Source organism: Lepidochelys kempii, chromosome 2 (assembly GCF_965140265.1).
Source record: "Lepidochelys kempii isolate rLepKem1 chromosome 2, rLepKem1.hap2, whole genome shotgun sequence".
Classification (NCBI taxonomy): Eukaryota; Metazoa; Chordata; order Testudines; family Cheloniidae; genus Lepidochelys; species Lepidochelys kempii.
In genome coordinates this window covers 104,220,250-104,240,135 of record NC_133257.1, presented here as the reverse complement: position 1 = coordinate 104,240,135, position 19,886 = coordinate 104,220,250, and the positions used below count along the sequence as shown (strand labels likewise).

Sequence of the window (19,886 nt, the reverse complement as noted above, 5' to 3'; positions counted from 1 at the left end):
CTAAGAACCTTTGTGGATCTGCGCCCTTGTGTCTCAGCCACTGTCAGTCACTAACTTGCCCCTGTATATTAAAGTACATTTGGTACTTGAATATTACTCTTAAGTCTTGGAACTTTAACAGAACTATAATAGGTACAATGGGGAAATTAAAACTGGAGTTTTTAGGTTGTGATTGTGGAAGCTGCTCTATACATGAAGTATTGAAGTCAATTTGGCCCCATGTTGTTGGAGAGTTCCACCTAAATGGAGCACCTGGCAGCAGAGACTGTCTTAATTTTTTTACAGTATCTTGTTGAATATTTTGTTGACAAACGAGTGTTATTTACAAACCTTCCAAGTTTTATGTTTGAAACGTTTGAAAAATATGTGAACTATCCATACTTTGAAATGTTATATTGAGTAAACAGGTACACTGTAAAAAAAAAAAGCTCTTAGTAACAACAAACAATTTAAAGAATATTTAAAACATTTACCCGGACTATGATTCCCATGCGTTTGCTCTCAGATGTGAAGGGGAAAACTTGCAGAATATAATATGTCAGAATCTGTCCTCCTGGAGTCTTCAGTTGCATTGAGGTCAGATCCCTGTTAACCAGAGTAAGACCAACACTCTCTGTCCATTGTACCAGAGCTACCTAAAGAAAAGCATGTTGAAGTGTTAAAGGTCAATTATACCCTTGTGTAAACTACACTAAAGCCAAACAACTGACTTCAGCTTAAAGGTCAAGACTCTTCCTAAGCCACTAAGAAAAACAAACCTCATGTACAGTGGAAGGGAATTTAAACATGGAAATATTTTTGTATAAGATGAAAATATAACAATAAGGGTACATGTATTTTTATAAACTCACTATAAAGCACATAAACAGGTTTATTTGGGTTTATTTCTCACGCACAGAAAGTTATTTACTGAAGAGAGGTTGTACCATCATTAGAGTGTACCGTGCAGAAATATTTTCCTGTAACAGTTCTAGTACTAAAATGGGTTGTTTTTTCTAAAGGAATATGTTCATTTAGAGTTAACAGAGGACATATCAAAGGGTGTATGCAAAACATAATACAATAATAAATCTGCTTTCTACAATGTTCATAAAAACATTAATAAAAAACCAATGAATACAAAGTAATGGGAGTAATTCAGCGTTAGGCATTTTTTGTAACTTTGTAGTTTCATAGATGTTTACTTATTACAATTTTTAAACAGACAACAAAAAGCTTGTAACTTGTAACTTAATGTTTTTCAGCATACTGTAGTCACTTAAACGTATAAGCTGATTACTTTTCTTATAAAATGTACTCCATTGACTTCAGTGGAGTCATGACAATTGATGTCAGCTGAGAATCTGCCCCAAGGTGAGTAGATCACTTTATGTAGCCCCTTATGGGAAGTTAAATTAGAAGGAGGTGGCCTGAGTGCTCTAACAAACTAATACAGGATATTGTCAGTGCCTGTAAATTCACTGTAGCACCAATAAATGAAAATATTGAAAAGAGATAGTTACTGGAAGAGAATAAGAACATTTTAAAAACAACATTTTTAGTTCCAAAATCACAGTGAAAGTCTATTAAAGATTTTCTTCTACAATAAAACTACCACACAAGCTGCAAATGATCCAATACTCCCAAGGTTAATTTTCAATTTTCACAGTGAAAGGTTACTATTACATTCTGACCTGTAAATTGCATCTTTCTGCTAATACCCTATCATCTCATTTGTGTCCCTTTGCAGCTAGGACTTAAGCGTTCTATATTTGGTGACTCACATGTGTTTATTATTTAGTTCATGCTTGGCTTCACAGACCATTTGAGTTAGTAGTTTGTAACACAGTCATTTTAGATTATACCTGGGCTACAACTCTATGAAGTTTGTTCAGAATTGATCACTAGTGGTACTGTAATCTAGCTGGATAATAAGGCACAAGAGTCAACTGTGTGGTTGAAAGGCTTCAGTTTAAGACAATCATATTAACTTTACATTGGTACCAGCCAGTTAAAACATGTGTTTGACCAACAGGACCCTGACAGTATCAAGAATGATATTGTTAAGTCCTAGCTTCACATACCCAGAGTTCTCTAACATTCCTAAATTGATTCCCCAAATATTGTTCTGTGCATGCGAAAATAGGCTGTCCTCCTGCAAGATTTCTTCATGCCTGAACTTGGTACTAAAGGGCCAATTTCCATCAAAGGATGGCTTAACCTCACTCTTATCTTCCTGTTTGCTCCAACTCTGTACTTGGGTTTCAGTCATAGGTAGCTTGGGGGTCCTTGGGGAAAAAGTGTCAAGCTCTTTCTGAAGAGTTAAGGATTGCTGTACAAAATGACCAGCAAAAGTGTGGATTAGCTGTAAAAAGGGATTCAAAGCAGAGAAGAATGCTTATACAGGGAAAGAAATTTTACTAAATAGGACAGTGTGGGCAGCATAGTCACTAAAAAGACCGAAAACAAAAACCACACACCGCAGGCTACAAATTATTTTAATTAGAGTTAGTCTTAGTTGTATTATGTTTAACTTTACCATTTGAAGATTTTAACCTCTTTAATATGCTTGATTTTATACTTATATCATTATAAAGCTGAACTGCTCTTTTCTATTTAGCGTTAATCTGAGGTTTGGCACATCAAATGTTTTGGATCAGATAATTTTTTTCTTTAGAAAAAGTGGTAAGAATAAATATACTCTCTCTCAAGTTAAAAATGAATATAAATGTTAATAGTTCAACCTTAAAAGGACACAAACTCTCTACTTTTTAAATATAAAGCAGACACTTTATTCGCTTATGCTAAGATTTTTAAAAATAGGAGTCTAATCTTGGGCTCCTAAATTAATGTTTCTGTACCTAAATAAGTGGTCTGATTTTCAAACATGCTGACCACTTGCATTTGCTTTTGACATCAATAGAAGCTGCTTGGTTTTCATGACTTTTAAAAATCAGGACACTAAATTAATATCCTAACTTTAGGCTCCTATTTTTAAAAATTCGGGTGTTAGCATATGTTACAGATGTATATACATAGCATATTTAGCAAATATACATACTATATTTTGGCTAACAACTATGAGAATTTGGGGTTCTTATTTTGGGTACCACGGGGTTCCCATATTTTCTGTCATAGCAATAAGAACATATTAAAAGTGACGAAAAATAAAACCAAACAATATTTAAGTTACATTCCTTATTTCATATACTTTTGACTTTTAGGAAAATTAGATTTGAATGATATACTTGGTTTTACTTTTTCAACTAAACATTGGTTTAATGTATGTATTTTTGAAGGCAGAATACTTTTGGTTAAAAGACATTTCAGTGCTAAAAATATAATGACCAGCTGCAAAGTGGGGGGGAGGAGGGGGAGATATATAAAGAAGTATTAATAGTAGAATTGGCATGAATACCCAAACTGGGTATTTGTGCAAATACTACTTATGTGGTGAATACCAGTGGAGGGGCAAGAGGAAAGGCCTTACCAAAGTATCCCCTTTCTTTGGGGCAGGTGGACTCTGTTGCCACTCTTCTGGAGTTTACTACTGCAACTCTATTCCCTTTGCTCTGCATCACTCTTCTGAAACTCTAACAGTAAAATTCACTTGCTCTGTAGTTTCTGAAGCATGATGCATTTTGGGGTATAAATACCAGGGAAAGCCTTAGAGCACAAAGTGAATGAAGCTTCAGCAATGGAACATGATGGAGAGGAGCTGCTGGGGACCGCTGTTGCCACCAAGGTAGCAGAATGTCTCTTTCCCTATCCCTTCCTGGCAATTGGGAATGAGCATCAGAAACAGGTATTACTTTTTTCTTTTTTTATGTATTCATTCCAAAATTAAGCTGATCCACTAATCTATGTAGTCATAACAGTCATGTGAATTCAGATGTGTTAATTTGCTACCAGTGGTTACTGTTCCACCTAAAATAGTCTCTCTGGCCGTGGATACTGTCCCTCTCCATCAGTAGCGAAATAATACCTAAAGCAGCATCAAGTGGCTGCCCAACCTTAAGGACAAGCAATAAAAGTGATTTTACCAAGTGCTTTTAAGGCAAAACCAAATACTTTCCTTGGCATTTTGGAATGGGATAACTAAGGAACAGATATGCCAAAGCTTTACAAAAAAAGTTGCCCGCAACCTAATCTCTGAGGAGGTAGACCCATATCTAGGACCCTTATAACAGTTACTCTTATAACAGTTGTACTTAGCTAGAACAGCAAAACCAGACTAATTATGTTTTCCTCCTTTTGTAGTGTTTTAACTGCTTTGAGATTTTTTCATAAGAAAAAAGCACTACACTGTGTGCAATGCAACATACAACGACTTGGTCAGCAAGCAGAATGGGCTAATAGGTTATGCATTAATTGCATTACAAAGAAACCTGCACTTCAAGTTGGCATTTTATTTAGTAGGACGTTTAGTATTTTTACCAACATGAGGAATGAAGGCAGACTGTACTATGCATGACTGTGTGGCTGACTTAGTGAATGTGCATATCTTGTGAGGTACATACAAAATGAGGCAGGGCTCCACAAGAGCCATTAGTAGCTTGCACAACACTGCACATTCCTTTCATTTAATAATTTGGCAACCTAGCCATCCTGTCTACTTAAATATTGTATCATTTGCCTAACAAAAGCACAAAATGAAAGATGTAAAACTAAACTGGAAGTTTCTAGAAAACTCCATAAAAATAGATAAGGTTGCTAAATGAGAACAATGTAGTTACCTATCACATCTGTCACAAAACCCTAGTATTTATTAAAGATAAAAAAATGAATGGTTAAGGACATCATAAATCTTACATTGCATATACAACCAAACATTATTCTAATTGAGTAATAAAATGCATATTTTATAACACAGCTATCTTAACTCTAACCTAAAATAAATACTATTCTTTCATCAATCTCAAAATATAAATAGCCTTTTGAAAAAGAAATAAAATGTGTATATGTACACACAGTTGTCACACTGATCAGCCTGAAAAACTCAACCTACATAATTTTATTATTAATCACTAATGTTCTATGTTTTCCCCACTAAACTTCATCTGTAACTTTATTCTTAGGAAACAGCAGTAACAAATTATTTACTGCAAAATTATGCATGTCAATTAATACAGATATTAACTGATAATATTTCGTATTTAACAAGTTAAGAAAGATACTTTAAAAAAACTCCCAAGCCTCAAGTCAACAATGTTATTAGTCAGAGTTAAGGTTGATGTTTTAGATGAAATATGCATTGTTCAAGATATGCAGGAGAATGAAACACAGACCCAACAGTGGATTTTTAAGTGCAAAGCCTAGCCATTTGGGTAGGAGGAAGAGTCAGAGAAGCCTCATCTCTTTTCCTGTCTCATCTTCACAGAGGCACAATCTTCATATGAATTCCGGGAAGAAGAGGTAGGAGGAAGGCTTCAGAGTAACTGAGCCTGTCTTTCCCTTCACCTCTCACGAGCTCAGGAGTTGTCTGTTCCTCAGCTGCCTAGCCAAACACCCCCTACCTGCTGAGACTGGGGACACAGCGGCATTCCTTTATAACCTGATCAGAATAATGCATTTGTTTGTTAGTTCTGGGGGTTGCATAGGAGTTCTGTTCTTAACTATTCCTCTCCACATTTTTAAGTGATTAGTTTTTATTAATGATGTGATATTTAACTTGTGCTTATGCAGTTTTTTTTTTTTTTTTTTTTAAAGGACGTTGTCACACTACCAACCCCTAAGACTCCTTTGTACCACTCCAGCAATGCAGAGTAGCTGGAAATGCAGTATTTTGGTACAGTCGGTCAGAAGTCCAAGTTTCCATTTTGCGGGAAAATCTGACATTTTGAATTTTCCTTTAGTCCTGAACTGGGAGAAAAAGTCAGTATTTTAAAATTTACTGCAGAATGGAAATGGCTAAATATTTCATTTTGGAAACATCAAAATAACTATCCAAATTTTTAGTTTTGATAATGTCAAAACATTAAACTATAAAATACATATACAATAAAACATTAAAATAAATTAAAAGTTAAAGAAATAAATCAAAAGTCAGAACAAAAAAAGTCTAAATGAAATATTCCATTTTGATTCAAATTTCAAAAATTTTCTGCTGGAAATTTTATTCAAATTGACACATTCCTATGAAATGTTTTTTTTTTGAGAAAGCAGCATTATCCAACAGAAAATTGTTATACTGAATTTTTTTCAGTCAGTTCTCATTTCTGGATACCTGGATATCCCGCTGATGTATCCAGTTCTAGACAACCCTCCCGCTGCCACACTTGGCATAGGGAACATAACCAAGGAAGGGGGATATCTGGAGCACTGCTGTGTTTTGGAGTTCTCCAATTGCTAGAATGGCCCACAGGGGCTGTTACAGCTTGGTGCAAGGTAGGGTATATCTACATTTTGAACTGAGGATGTAATTTCCAGTTTGAGGAGACGTACTCGCATTAGCTGTAATCTAGCTACTGTGCTAAAAGTAAGCGTAGCCACAGCAGCATGAGGGACTAGCTGCCCCGAGTACACACCCATCAGAGACCCTAGGATGTATTCAGGGCAGCTAGACCCTCTCATAGCTCCTGTCACAGAAGCTATACTCTATTTTTAGTGCTAGCACAGGTATGTTGCCTTGAGCTGGGAATCATACCCCCAGCTTGAAGTGTATACATACTCAAAGAGATATCCTAAGGTTGCTATTACTTGCTTTAAGCATTGAATCAGACCAAGCAACTCCAGGACTGAGGGCATAAAGATGGCATGTAGCTATCTCCCCCTCTCTTGGTTGTCTCCCTTCTTCTCCCCACTCCCTTTTGGCTCTGCACTGTGAAACACATGGTTGGATTCAAGGATATAGCCCACTGTTTTGGGTTTTGCAACCGATTATATCTAGATGGCTTTCTATAACATATAGTTAGATAGCTTGGGTAAATTGAGATAAAGTTGACCTATGCATGTAACCTTTTGGATGGTGATCTGAATCAAACATATCCAATACTGTATAAAGTGTGCAGTATATCTCAGATTTAAACTGTTGCTTCATCTTGGCAAAGAGAAAATGATAATATGCTTTTTATGAAACCATGTTCAAATACCTCTTCGGACAGAGGCATGTAACTACTCTAAATCTTTCAGAAAATATTTGCTCAGTGTACTTTATAGCCCATGAACCAAACTCCACTTTCAGTTTAATCACTATAAATTGCGAATAACTTCACTGCAGCCAACAGAGTTACTTTTAATCTACACAAAATCAACCTGATGTACAAAGGATACACAGGATATGTACACACCATTTTAAAATTAAGACTATTCTTTGAGAATATATGGAGGTGGGGGAGAATTTTTTCACTATTGCTCTCCTACTGAGTGTTTCCAAGCGTTCAAGTTATTTTCTGTAAAGATTTGGGGGAATTCTCCCCACCTGTTCAGCAACAGTTCAAATGATTCCAATTTGCAGTGAAAAATACTCAGTGACTGCATTCCTTTGTTTATATTTACACATGATGATTTAGTGATGGACATTTGTATTTTATGATTTTTAATTAGGAACATTCATGGTTAAATATAATCAAATTATTAACTTAAAACGACATTCTGATCATCTGGGAAAACGCCAGTCAATATTCAAGATAGGGCATGGAGTAGTTATTCTTTGCGGGTCTCGAAGGTCATAGAAGTGATGGTTTTATGCTACTGAATAATTTGCTCTTCACAAATACATTGACAAAACAACACAATTAGTTTTGCTTCAATAAGCACACACACAAAAATGAATTAAACAATACAACATGTCACATATTTTACAGCTTTACTTTTGTAAACACAAAAGCTGCTTCACTACGGGCATATCATTTTCCTTTTCAAATAGTCAGCTTTGTATCCTTGTAATTAATTTTAGCAACTTTGTGGTCTCTTGCACATTAACATTTGAATGGATTACTGACCATATCTTAATGTAACATTTAAATATTCCAAATGTTGGAATTAAATGTTTGGGAGTATAACAATGCAGGAAAAAGCATAACCAATAAATAGCTAGTAGATGAGAGTAAGCAGTCATTAAAAATCATGACATATCAATCTTTCTTGACCAAAGGAGGCCAAAGGTCTTGAAAGGCTCCTGTTCATAGCATGCTTCTGAATTACTTGGGTCTGTGACCTTTGTACTTTATTGCTCTACCTACTTAGTTTATATCCTTTTATGATTGTTCATTACATTAGATTAGCACTGGCTTTCCACAAGTGATGTGGACATACACTTATGACAGTTGAGCAAGAGTTGTTTTAGAATTTGTCAATGGCTTTCCCAGTGTGCACACATTGTTTGCTACGCTGTAGCTATAGAGGACAGAAGTGACAGACAAATGAAACTTTCCACTTTCAGGGAAAATGAAATATTGATCACTTATCATAAGAAACAATGAGCCTTGTATAAGTAGGGTTCACATTAAGAATACAAAATCAGTTACTTATCTCAGGCTACTCTAACACAATGACTACATATTTTATGGTGAATGTATCTACTCCTAAATGTGCATTTCTGTCATGATACCATATATAAATGGGATTGTGAAGAATTTCAAATGAATTCGTCATGCCAACTCATTAACTCTGTAATTTGTTTTCATTAGCCTATTTAAATGTTTCCTGTGTTTTCCCACATGGAAGAACAGTTTACAGTTAAACTGTCTATAATTTTTCATGTAATGTCTCTTACAAAAATGACAAACACTAGATTATATAAGACAGAAGGCCACCAATAAAATAATCTCTTCAACAGAATACAATCACTCCAGATCCATAAGCAAAATCTAAGAGAGCAGACTTGTAATACTGAGGAAGTACAATGTATAAAGCTGGTTAAGTCTATTAAATGATAATGTTCTTTATTAACAAAATATGTTGTGATAGGTCAATGTTGAGGTTAAACAGAAAACATCAATTGAACCATTTCCCAAAATAAAGCTCCAGGGTGCAATATTCAGAGCACTTTATTCAATAAAAAATACTTTTAAAATGGTACTTTGGTGATTGGGAAACATTGGCATCATCTGTCAACCTAACTGCAGGAAAGTTCAATAAGCTAAATAATGAACCATTTACATTATTTTCCTTAGGCTCCAGTGATTTGCAAACATTGCATCAATAGAGCTCTTTAAAAAATTATGATAAAGACCTCCCAGTCTTTCACTTTCAGCTTTTTTTTTTGGTCATGTTGCAATGTTTACATTATTTAAATGTTTTTGTGGCTTCATATTGATATTTTACCCAATAGCAATATCCTATTAAATTAAAAGATGTGTGTTTGATGTACTAATTTTACTAGTTTCAAAGAGAGGCAAATTAATTTTAAAAGATTAAAAAAACACTTAGGGCTATATCTTCAAAAGACAGTCGGTGAGTGATTTTGCTTCATTAGTTTGTAGTTTGAATTCTCAAGTTTGGGTGATTGACTACACAGCCCTCCTAAGATGTACAATTGCCTCCTCTCCCTGAAAACCAGCCTACACCACGCTCCCCCTTCCAGCCTCAGATTGCCTTCCACTACTTTCCTTCTTCCTATCCCCTTCAAACTGTGAAGTCCCATTCCCATGTGAAGCAACTCACTCACACTCAACCAGCCAGTTATTTTGATCCAGTTCTCCCTCAACTGGAAAATCTCTCTTCCTGCTCCTCCATCAGCTTCCAGTCCTGTTCCTGAGCCACCTGGCCCAGCATCAACACTTCCCTGTGACCACATTCCCTGCTGCTCCTCTGCACCATATCCATAACACAGGGCCTGCTTCTTCTACCCTCTAAGCCCAGCATCCAGCTGATAAGCTCCTGATTTCCTTTCGATCCTCCATCTATAATCTACCATTTGTCTTTTCAGCACCCACCAAACTGCTCTTCCTCTCTGCTATATCAAATTTCTACTTAACTTCAGAAGTCAAGCCCTTTCATGTTATCCTCAAATTCTTACACTTGCCCCCATCCTCTAGACAAAAGTGGAGCTGTGCTCTTCTACAGCAGGTTTTTCAGGCTCCACACACAACTTCCACATGGGCACAATTTGCAAAGGGTTACTACCTGGATTTCTGTTCCTCTGATTTAGGTCATTCTTTGTTTCCAGGGTCAAAGGAGCATTACATCCTTAGTCATCTGCTCTTTATATTTATTTTCTTATCTAAAAAAAATCCATTTTTATTATATTTTACAGTATCTTTCTGCCTCAGTGTATTGAGATATTTTGTAGCCCAGAATATGATCCAACAATCAATGCTCAAATATGGTAACACAGATTATATGTTTCTAATAAATTCCAAACATGACTGGTATGCATAAGCACAATTTCTGCTTATCTCCATTTATCGAGATCACATACATTACGTAAACCCATAGAAATGCCTACAACTGATTGTGGATCATTGATATTGGGAATATTGATTATATACCCAAAGCATGATGTCTGAAATCCTACCTTGATTTTAATCTTAAGGAAAGGGATGAATGCCTTAGCCAGTTATCCATATGGGTTCACTTTACAGTTCCTAGATCCTATGGACAGTGATTATAGCATATGAAATACCCACAAGCCTTGCTAGTGGGCTCTATATGAAACACTTGACAGCAAATATAACGGGGACCAAGTTTCCTAGAAATACTATTTGTAATTTGTTTTTACATTGAAAAAGTGTGGCTTTAGCAGCTAGGATAGTGCTGGTATTTTATATGATGACATATTTAATATTTATGTAACACTTAAAGCAAGCACAGTAAAATATCTATCCCAGCCTCTAGGCACTATTAACACTTCTTTAAACATACAAATCATATTTGATTCCTCACGTTTGCTTATGGAAATCCAAATTAGGATCAGAAATATGCTACTTTGTATTTTTCTTTCTCAGAAAGGGTACAACTAATATATTTCTAACTGTCATTCTATAGGTCACTTTATTTCTATGGAATTTTGAATTCCGAGCCTTGTGCTACTCCCATGAATATATACTTCCTTGAAGAATTTTATCAGCTAATATGGATAATACGTTTAGGCCCTGATTCAAGAACACATCCCTATTCAGTGCAGCACTTAAGCATGTATTTAACTTTGATCAAATGCAGAGTACCGATGACATCAATGGGACTTGTGCTTAAGACTTAATTGATTTAAATGGAACTTAAGCACATGCTTAACTTTAAGCATGTAATAATGTCCCTTCCTGAATCTGAGCTTTAATTTGTGCTGAACATTGTAAAACTTTGGCTAAATCCAAGGCTTTCGAGTTGTCTACTGTTGCTTCAACTAAATGTCCTCTATACATAGATTTTTTTTAAAGCCATTTGTGCACCAAGAGCAATGTCACCCACTGCTCCACCCATGTTTGTAAGGGGGAATCTGTTTTTTTGTCACTGAGAGTCTAGATTTGTATCCCGTTAGAACAGGAGTTCTCAAACTGGGGGTTGGGACCCCTCAGGTGGTTGTGAGGTTATTACATGGGGGGTTGAGAGCGGTCAGCCTTCACCCTAAACCCCGCTTTGCCTCCAGCATTTATAATGATATTAAATATATAAAAAAGTGTTTTTAATTTATAAGAGAGGGACGCACTCAGAGGCTTAGTATGTGAAAGGGGTCACCAGTACAAAAGTTTGAGAACTGCTTTAGAATGTCTGTTGCATGACTATATTCTGGAGCAAGGTCCTGAAAACCAATTTACATACCCAACTATTGATTTTACAAGTGCAGTACTTTCATATCAAACCCACAAAATTGATTTCAGAACTTGATTCAGTCAAACAGTTAAGACCACCTCTAAATACAAAATATCACACCTTTTCTCCATCAAATCAGCATATTAATTTCTTTCCTCCATGTGTTTGTAATAATCAACTTTTTTCGTGGAGAACTCCTCCCCCCCCAAAATACTAATTCACTCAAAATTCTGTTCTTTTGTTATATAACTTTTTTTTTAGAAACTCAGCGTTACTTACAAACTAAAACATTTTAACATGGCATACTAACCTCATCAGGACTAGAAGCCTGGTAAGTTCGATTTTCATCACTGAAGTTCTGATCCACTTCTGCATATTCTGTTTCTCCAGTCACTCCAGCATGGGATTCATACACTGGAGTCACATTATGACACAAAGCGATAGCTTTCACTGCTTCATGTATCCGACTGCTGACAGTCTTGCGGACCTTGGGTGCTGAAGACTGCACTTTTCTGGAAGGTGTCGAGCTGGTACTGTTTCCACTCGATTGGGAATGCATCTTTAAAACATAAAAAACAAACATCCAAGGCAACGAATAATGAATAAATCCAACAAAAGAAAGAAACTAGATGAATATCAATATACACCTGAAAAGTCACCCCTTGAAAACAACTGTGTGAAGGAACTGGTTTCAATCTACTTGTGAGTTCTATGCTTGTGATCAAACCACCATTCCAATAGTTGGCAGCTTTTGGCTTTGAAGAGACCCAGGAATATGCAAGAGGTGTTGCATCTCAATGCTGATCTATACTGGCAGAGCAATGTGCATATGCAGACACATCAACCTACTATGCCTGTCTCTTTCCAGACCTATCACTCTCTTACTTTTTATGCATTTTAGTTTGAGTCTACATGCATTAGCAGATTACTGAAAAATGCATTTGCTCTTCTATCATCTGATAATGTATTATAATTATTCTATTATAGTTTTACAGGTCACCTTTCACAGGACTTTAAAATACCCATTCAGTCAACAAACAAAGTTAAAGCAGGTACCTAATGAAAAGGGATACTTAAAACAGCTTTTGCTTTGATCCCTGATACTGTGGGCCATAGAGCTCCTACTGTGGGCCACAGAGCTCTCCTCTCCTCCTGTAAATCCCTCCTTTTCCTCTGTATTTCTTCCTTATCCCATTTCTCTCCCATGCATGTTGTTTTCTCTCTTACAATTCAGTCTTTTTGTGATCAGTTAAGAGTATAAATTCCTTAGGACACGGACTACGGCCAAGATTTTGAAAAGTGACTAGCGTTAGTGTGTGCATCAAGTTTTAGGTGCCCAACTAGAAACATTTAAAAGGAGCCTGCTTTTCAGAGGGTGGATGCTCAGGACTTTCTGAAAATCAGGCCCCTTTAACACATATCTAGTTGGACACCCCAAAACTGAGACACCTACAAATCACTAGTTATTTTTGAAAATCTTGGCCCATGTCAATGTATTAGTCTCTAAAGCACAATACACACCTCTGGAATTATATAGAAATTACTGATTTTACCTATTAATGAGACACATTTCTATATGAACTAATCTAGTTCATGTAACAGTTGCTTTTACTTCAGCATGAAAATTTTCCTGGCTTGGGCAGGACACAAAAATCTAACAATGTAAAAGCTACCCATTTGGCAGGTAGCAAAGAGAATAAGAATATCCACTTCATTTTAAAATCATGTTGCTGTTACAGTAACCACCAATTTAGAACCATATTTTATGTCATGCTCCAGCCATGCTCAGCTGAACCTGACTGCATTTATATCTGAGGTGAAAGAGATTATATTTGGTTATTAACCTACTTGGGAAGAGACCTTTTTGGTCAGGTTATAAAATGATAACCTCCCTTCATCTCACCAGTACTATTCAACACTTTTCAGTTCACTTCAGAGTTACTCAGAAATTCTCTTTAGAAACCAAGCCTTTTTTCTCTCCCGACTGCATGTACTGATCTGCTGAACCGTGAACATTCTGCCCATCAAATTACAGTGCTGTCTAATAAAGGGTTTAACTTTCTGCTCATCTGGCACTGTTTTTCAGCTACTGCTTTAAACCTCTGCATTTGCATTCTGCTAACACTGATGGCATTACAGCTGCAAATAAATTAAGCTGATTTACTCCTTCTGAATTATGTTATGTTTATTGATGCTTGTATAATTTAATTTCACACAAATTCCATTAAAGATTATGCCCTCTATCACAAAATGCTTCCAGTGGGGAAATATAATCAGGTTATAATAGATTTGTGTGTTGCATTACAGTGGACCTACTAGACTATTGTCATCTTAATAATAAAACAGAACACAAACAAGGGATAAAAATCAATGTCACATAAGAACCCGTGTCTGTCTAACTGGCAGCTTTTATTACCAGAGATTAAATTAAAAAAACCTCACTATATATTTCTTATTGAAACAACTGTTGAATAGTTTATTTTGTGTACAGGGGTTCCTTTATTTTCTGTTTGCAATAGTTGCTAGCAACATACAAAATAATTAAAACATTATTTAAATGTCATTAAGTTATTGTACACAACACTGAACTACAAAAAGAAGTTCTAGAAAAATAGCAAAATTGCTTTCCACCAGCTAGTAACTGCTAATCTGGATTTGGAAAATCCTTGTCCACACTTTGAAAAATAAACACATTTTTCTTTTTCTTCTTTTTTATTTCAGAGGTAAATGCCTCATAATTATAAATATTCAGTCTGTCACATAGCAGCAAATATTAAAAGTTTATTACAATGTAAAATTAATAAACTAATATTTTAGGTAAGCAAACATTTATGAAGCGTGCAGTTCTTTTTAATTAGAGATACTTTCCCCCTCAAAGTGAATTTAGTGTTCACGAATAGACCTCTAGGTTAAAACTGTAGTTCAATCTCTACTTCCAGTCAGCCCTACGACTCTCTGCTGAGATTGACAACTGTAATTGTTTTGTTTTGGTTACTGTAGACACCTAACATGATCCACTAGGACTAAATTCTTTTTACATAAGCCACCTAACAGCCATCAGATGGCAATGACTTTCAGTCACTGTTATTTAGGTCTGAATTTGGACTGTTGATCTTGAGGAACAAAAGCTCTATATCCCATTTCCAATGTGTATTGTTCCATAATAAAGCTATTGTTTAACATAGATACCAGCTAAGTAAGCAGATATATTGATCAGGACATGCAGGAGAATAAAGATATAGTCAAGTGAATGGATTTAAAGCTGCAGTCCACAACTTTATTTGTTTTAATATTAAAGGGGGGTTGTGGTGCCTTTGTCCAGAAATTCTTCTTCAAGGTGACCCATGGAGAGGCTGGCACTTTGGGGAGCCTGTCCTAATATCCATGGGTTGGATAATGTTTGTTGTTGACTGTAAAATGGATGAGTTTGGTGACTTTTTTGGGGGTGAATAGCTGAGTGTTGTCCACTGTCTTGTAAATATTTGAAACAGACAGCTATGCCATCTTTGTGAGGGATGTTTGTATATAGGGAAGTGATATCCATGGTGGCAAGGATAGATTTGTGGTTTATTATAACAATCTGTAACCCACTAACGCCCATTTTTGTCCCATGGGAGGCAGAATTGTACTCCACTCTCTTTTATGCTTCCCTTAGCCCAATTTATGTGTGTGTTTTGGGCAAGTGGAGAAAGGAAAGGGAGGTGCTAGAGGCATGCCTATCTCAAACCAGCGATGATGTCAATGGGCCACTTCACCTTGAATGATCCCTTTGATCTTGTATTTAGCTGTGATGCTCTGAATATCTTTACCAGACCTGAAGACAAGCTCTGTGTAGCTTGAAAGCTTGTCTCTCTCACCAACAGATGTTGGTCCAATAAAATATATTACCTCGCCCACTTAGTCTCTCTAATATCCTGGGACTCACACGGCTACAACACTGCATATATTGACATTTATTAACCACTGTCTCCTCCTACCCCTCCCCTTTTAAATTTTTTTTTCAAGGTACTTTCATCTCTCTTATCCTTTCCAACCAGGCCTCCATGATGCTGTGAGCAAGGGGAAAAAAGACAAAACCAAATCCCACAACCACCACCAAAATTGTGCCAATCTTTTCCAGAGAAGGAAAAATCTCTTTCCTGATCCCAAAATGCAATCAAAGTTAGACCCACAGCAAGCCTAGAAAAACAGCTCTGAAAACAACAAAACTATAAGGCAAAGTGGGTAGAGCATCTTTCAACCATAAGGATGGTTGCTGCATACCCAGGAATGCTTAAACTTGGTGGGTGAGGGGGAATGCATATGGGTGTTCACTGGAGCCAACCTGTTTCCTTATGCCCTCCCCCAAAATGGTCACTGGGTAGCAACAGGAGGCGGAATTCTACTTCACTCTCTTTTGTGCTTGCCCTAGCACAATTTCTACGTGTATTCTGGGTAAGTGGAGAAAGGAGAAGGAGGTGCCAGAGGCATGCCTGCTTCCAAACAGGACCCCAACAGGTGACCATTCCCTTGACAGTCCAATCAACAACCTTTACCCCTCACACCAGAAAATGGGAAGGGGCATCATAGTGATATCCACAGTATCCCCTATCGGAGTGTACATGCACAATTTAGTTTCAAATGGGATACACATAATAGAATATACTCATTGCTGAATGTATCTGGAATTATCCTGCAGGGACTCGATCAAATACCCTGTTCTTAACTATGTTAGGTTCCCCCACGTTTTTCTTTTTTCTTTCTTTCTTTAAAAACAAACAAACAAAAAAAAACTCTATGGATTTTTAATCCCCGTTAAGAAATTTAATAGAGTATTCCTTTTCCTACTGCTTCCATCCTTATCTTTTTGACAAACTTTTTTTTCTTTATTGCTTATACAAGTGAACGTGGCTTTACAATGTTTATGTCTTTGTGATGAAGATCTTCAAAGATGCAATTAATCTCATCAGCCTTGTTCTAGATACAGTGTTATCTTTAATTTGTGGTCAGTTTGCTGGATGGCTTTCTGTCTATGCTTCACCAGAGAAAAATACTGAATTTTCATCAATTAATAGTACTGGACAGAGGAAGAGTTAGCTTCCTAACAGATAGCGGGCTATGAGAGATGTTTGGAATCAGGCAGGAATTCCAAACCACATTACAGTATATTAATTTTAGGGAAGGCCAAATTGTTGCCTGAAACTAGGACCTTGAGGATGTCCCTTTAAGGGGGAAAAAATAATCTACAAATGGGAAAACTTTTACATCAATTTTTTAGCCCTAAAAAACATGGCAATGCCTCATCAACACTAAGAAAACCTGTCAATATAAAGGAAAATAAGTTATAAAATGAGATACCTGTGAATACGAATTGATAATGTGATTCTGAATTTCATCCATTGTGTCTGTCCCATAAGACACAGTACCCAGATGGAGGCGCTTAAATATCATCTCATTCTGGGTAAGTGTTCCTGTAATAAAAATATCAGAGTGATCAGAAAAAAGACAGAACTATGTAAGAGATTAGTTTGTACTATTTTGTTCCTTTGGGGGTGGAGTGCAACAGATTATGAAGGAGTATCCCAAGAGCCCTGAGGACTTTCCCATTTTGTTATTTTACAGAAATCAGTAAGCCACTGACAGCTACTGTACTTGCTGACAAGGGGAACTGGAAAAGATCCCTCTGAAGCACATCAAGGCTATTACTTAATGGCCAAAAGGGTTATTGCTGAGCGAAGCAAGCTGAGGGTCAGAGTAAGCTATCACTTTTTATCCCCAACTATTTGCACTGACTGCAGGAGACTACTACTGGGACTAGAAATAAAGCTCAGGTATGTCACAAAACAGCAGAGAGCACCATCAAAAGGCCACAAAACAAGCCAAGTTAGCCCTTTTTTGGGTAAATGAGTCACGAGGAATTACAATCAGTTCAGTTAATTTAAGAAATTTAGTGCAGAAAAAGCAGGGTTACTCATCCTGGAGGAGTCACCATATCAAACTTCAATTTGGAAGCAACACAACTGGATATTTGCCCCCACTGGACTGACAGAAATTATCTAGACCTGTGTCAAGCAGTGACATTTTCATCTCAAATGAAAGTGAAAGGTAGTCTTCAATATAATTTTTTTTTAAAAAAGTAAAAAGCAAAGGGGAAAGAACTAGGATGTGTGCTCAAAGGAGCTACTGCTGGGAAATACATGGGGAATTATTCCACAATGAGTATTCTCAGTTTGTTTCCTTCTTACTTTCTCCCTCCATATAACAGTGTAGATTTACCAAAGTTGTTGCATGTTTACGTTGCTGATGCTTTTGCCTTGGGTCTACAATGATGTAGGGTAGAGGGCAAAAAAAAAAAAAAAATTCAATGCCAATATGTTAAAATGGGGGGGGGGCAGCTATTGGAGGGAAGGCTAATTTTTACAAGATTGCATGGTTGTATTTAGAAATCAGCCTTAATGTTAAAAGTACTATAGCACTGTAGTGCCTAGAGAAGCATACAGAGATGCCTCATAAGAACTTTTCTAAAATTAAGAAGGGGTATAATGTCATGGTGTGGGGAAGGACTAATAATTTTCCAATGACCCAGAGAAATGGCCAGGAGAAATCCAACTATGTTGAGAAAGCAGTGAGACAAAACAGTCCACAAACTGGGAAAGATAGTGGTTTTTGGTGAAAGTCACCCAGTTGTGGAACTCCTGACCACAGAAAGTCAGGATGAATTCATGTCTTATCTCTTTGTAGAGCACAATGTCAAAGGCATATTTAAACAGGGCTTTATCTATAGAGGCAGCAGAATGCTAACTGCTGAGCTTTCCTTCTTCTATAGATACTGTACTGCCTTCCAAAAAAGACCCATATATTAAAACTTCAAGAGAGAAACAGAGAAGATGGCCCTACCAGGAAAACATAGAAACCTTGGATATCTTGTATATGGCATCTAGATAACATTATGACTAGTGCTTTGAAAACACAAGTATACGTATGGGGAAAAAAATCACAGTGGAGTGCCTAAAAATTAGTCATTCCAGAGCAATTGCAGTACTCCAGTATCTTTCTAGTTCTAAATACCTTCATGGTAACAACATATTGCCATAACTTAAACGTACTTAAAATGGATTATGCTTAGAGATCTAGTTTTTAATATTATATTTTCTGTGACAATCTGAGCCACAAAAAAAAAAAAAAGAAAAAAAAAGAACAGAAAAGATTGTCCAGTTAAAAAGTCTATGTATAAATAACACAGATAGAAGACATACAATCTTGAGGTATCTGCATCTTTAAAGGTCAATTGCAACACTTTGCATTTGGTCAAAGGGTAAAAAAAAAAAAAAAAAAAAAAAAGGGATGTGTGTCAAACATGCTTCTTACTACATATTTCTAACACTATTCCATGATATGTATGAAGAAAGACTTTCTGGCAAATAGAATCAAAGTTGTCTAGAATAGGTCACTGGAAATTAACACTTTTTCCGAATTTGACGAATTTAGGCTGTAACCGGAGTAAGCCTGGAATTTCAGAATCAACATAAATTGTATGTTTTCAGAGACCACTTTACATCTGTAAGGAACTATAGGGTGTCAGTCATGGAGTGACACTTTATGTTCACCACTGACATCCTTGATTTTTAGAAAGCTCTAATTGAAGCGTGGGTGGTTCAGGGTTCCATGATGAAGCATAACAGGGGAGAGAGATCATCATGGGCTAGCTTCTTCTGTTAAGCTCATAGAAAGATCATATATCATCTGTTATCTAAGCCTTACTGAAAGTGAATAAAATAAACTACATTTTGAAAATATAGTCAGCCAAACTGGAATTAATCCAGTGTGCAGATATTCCCATTACATTCTCTTTTGCTCCTTGTGAGCATTTAAAGAGAGGCCCTAAGTTTCCTCTCTTATGAGGCTTGAAATATAAAAATATTTGTGTGTTAAAAGGTTAAGAATAATGCTTCTGAGGTTTATTTTAAAATCATTTTTGTGTATGATGGTAGATAACTAAAAATCCACAAATAATTTAAAAATACAGCAAGGAATGCTTCACACTAAGATTTATTCCTATTTGTAAATGCTTATTTTTGATATCCTGTCTTTGTCCCAGTATGACAGTGCAACACAGCAAGTCATAGGAAGAGAGCAAGTTAAAAGCATCAGACACACTATAATTAGTGTTTAGAAACTAGAACTTGTTTAGACAGTTAACATCCAGTTTATGCATCTGATATAGGGTACTTCCATTA

General features: G+C 36.3%; 1 protein-coding gene across 8 annotated transcripts in view; it reads right to left on the bottom strand.

The window, feature by feature from the left end:
• ATP9B (ATPase phospholipid transporting 9B (putative)) overlaps positions 1–19,886 on the bottom strand; it is a 296,321-nt gene that overhangs the window by 35,308 nt on the left and 241,127 nt on the right. For all 8 annotated transcript variants that reach the window (XM_073331800.1, XM_073331797.1, XM_073331803.1 and 5 more), the window contains 3 exons: positions 17,008–17,120; positions 11,981–12,229; positions 474–635 (listed from right to left, as the gene is read on the bottom strand). In XM_073331800.1, the coding sequence (XP_073187901.1) occupies positions 474–635; positions 11,981–12,229; positions 17,008–17,120 (524 nt within the window). The remainder of the gene's footprint in view (positions 1–473; positions 636–11,980; positions 12,230–17,007; positions 17,121–19,886) is intronic.